Genomic DNA, 2,170 nt, shown 5'->3' on the forward strand with positions numbered 1-2,170 from the left:
CTGCGGCTCCCTGCGGCCGGCCTGTCAGGGCTCCGGGGCGCCCCGGCCCCCGGCCCCTGGGGGCAGCTCCTCGGTCCCCCTGCTCCCGGGGTGGGGGGGGGGGTGGCTCCCATCCCTCCCCTGGGGAGACTCAGAGAGCGCCCTTCTCTCCCGGCGGAGGGGGTGTGGGCTCACTTCGAGCACCGATGTTGCCGAGTTCGCCCCTAAAACCCTTCGGAATGCCCCGAGCAAAGATGTTTTTCTCCCAGTCTGACCTGCGGGTCGGATTCCAGGAGTGGAGGCCGGGACTCGCTGCCAGCGGGGCGCCAGAGGCCCGCAGTCCCCTGGCGGGAGATGAAACGAAGTCAGCGTGACGGCTCCGCGGGTGACGTCTCCATCCGCCTCCTGGCGGCTTATAAGGAGCAGCGGGGGCACCGGGGGCAGACGCCCGTCGGGCTGCGGGCAGAGGCTGAGGGCACGGGCGGCAGGTAACCCCGGGCAGGGCAGCCGAGGGGTGCAGTGCCCTGAACCGTCAGGATTAAACCAGCCGACGAAGCCTGGGGCTTGGCCTCAGAGCGAGGGCTGGAGCCATGACGGTGAAGTCCTGAGAAAACATGCATCTTCTTGGCGGGCCGTGCTCCGGAGCTGTCCACTGGGGGGGGGGGGGGGGGGGGGGGGAGCTGGGGCCCCGGGGATGGGGGCCTCACCTTCCTGGTTCCTCCCGCTGCAGGTGGACCCGAGCGAGTCGTTGGTCTGTTGGTCTGTCAGTCTGTCGGCCAGTCAGCCAGTCAGTCAGTCGGTGGCGACGGCCCTGGGGAAGATGAAGACCTGCCTGCTGCCCGGGGTGGCCCTCTGCCTCCTGCTGGGGTCTCTGGCGGGTGAGTGCCCTGGGCAGCCGGGCCCAGTGGGGTCCTGCCCGGGGCTCTCCTGGGTGACAGCCGTCCTCTCCCGTTGCAGGGGCCAAGCCGGTTCAGGACGAGGGAGGTATTGCATCCCTGACTCCGTCCTCGTCGGGTGGGGGCGGGGGAGGGGGAGGGGCTGGGTGGGTGCTGCTTCTTGTTCTGAGAAGGGGGGGGGGAGCCCCGGGTCGGCCAGCGGAGGGCCTGGGCCCCCTTCCCCAGGCCACACCCTGCAGGCCCCCGGGGACCCACGGGGCAGGAGGGAGCCAGACTCTGTGTGGTGTGGGGACCCCCCGAGTCTGGGGACACCGATGTCCCCCCTCGCACCTGAGTCCTAGCGTGGCGCGGTGACATCCAGACCCCAGGGCCGGGGACGTGAGGTCCCCTCTGAAATCCCACCGTGTCCTCACCCCACGGACCCCTCCCTGCTCAGTATGTACCGGACAGAGGCCCGACCTCCCCATCCCCGTCCGTCCCCCTCCTCTGTCCCCGACACCAGGGGTCAGGGCAGGGCCTGGGGCGTGCCCCACAGCTCCTCGGAGGATCCGGGGTGCCCCAGGGGGCGCTCCCAGTGGGGGGGGGGCTCTTCACTGTGCTGGTGCTGCGGGGCCCCTGGGGGAAGGGCACCGGCGCGGCCCCCGAGCGAGGCTGCCGTGTGTCTTTCAGACCCCTACACCGAGCCGCCGGCCATGCCCTACTGGCCCTTCTCCACCTCCGACTTCTGGAACTACGTGCAGCACTTCCAGGCGCTGGGCGCCTACCCCCAGCTCGAGGACATGGCCCGCACCTTCTTCGCCCACTTCCCCCTGGGCACCACCCTGGGCTTCCATGTCCCCTACCAGGAGGAGTGAGGGCCCCCCCCACGCCGGGTGCCCTGGCCGCCAATAAACTCCTGACCTAAGTGCACACAACACGCGTGTAGTTGTCTTTGGAGGCGCAGCTGCACTCAGGACCCGGAGCTTCCCGCGTGTCCCTGCTGGTGGACACGAGACATCGGTGGCGGCGGCTCTGGTCAGGATGTGCTGCTGTGTGTCACCGGCCCGTCCGGCCCTCATCACGCCCCTGGAGGGGCGCCGCAGGTCACCCGGAGTGTAGGGGCGGGGCAAACGGAGGTGAAGAGACACCAGGGAACTGCCTGACTTGCGGACGGGACTCAGGTCCCGTCCAGACAGCTGCTCCCCCAGCCCTTGCCCTTGGCCACTAAGCTGGGCGGCAGCCAGACCCACAGTGGCCATCCTGGGGCTGGAGGCCCTGCCCAGACGGCCACCCCTCATGCTTGGTGCGTCCCCGAG

At 70.2% G+C, this 2,170-nt stretch overlaps 1 protein-coding gene across 1 annotated transcript; it reads left to right on the forward strand.

Annotated features, from left to right (window-relative positions):
* The first annotated feature begins 764 nt into the window (after positions 1 to 764).
* Positions 765 to 1,786, forward strand: OTOS (otospiralin). The gene is made up of 3 exons (XM_028508580.2): positions 765 to 857; positions 937 to 963; positions 1,545 to 1,786. The coding sequence occupies exons 1-3, from the start codon at positions 800 to 802 to the stop codon at positions 1,727 to 1,729; spliced, it is 270 nt and encodes an 89-aa protein (XP_028364381.1). The 5' UTR covers positions 765 to 799; the 3' UTR covers positions 1,730 to 1,786.
* The last annotated feature ends 384 nt before the right edge of the window (positions 1,787 to 2,170 follow it).

The sequence above is a fragment of the Phyllostomus discolor genome, chromosome 4 (assembly GCF_004126475.2).
Source record: "Phyllostomus discolor isolate MPI-MPIP mPhyDis1 chromosome 4, mPhyDis1.pri.v3, whole genome shotgun sequence".
NCBI classification, from domain to species: domain Eukaryota; kingdom Metazoa; phylum Chordata; class Mammalia; order Chiroptera; family Phyllostomidae; genus Phyllostomus; species Phyllostomus discolor.

Excerpts from the sequence above, each read along its gene's own strand:
- OTOS (XM_028508580.2), top strand. The coding sequence starts at position 800 with ATGAAGACCTGCCTGCTGCCCGGGGTGGCCCTCTGCCTCCTGCTGGGG. Across the intron at positions 858-936 it reads CCTGCTGGGGTCTCTGGCGG|GGGCCAAGCCGGTTCAGGAC; the intron begins GTGAGTGCCCTG and ends CTCCCGTTGCAG. Across the intron at positions 964-1,544 it reads GCCGGTTCAGGACGAGGGAG|ACCCCTACACCGAGCCGCCG; the intron begins GTATTGCATCCC and ends TGTGTCTTTCAG.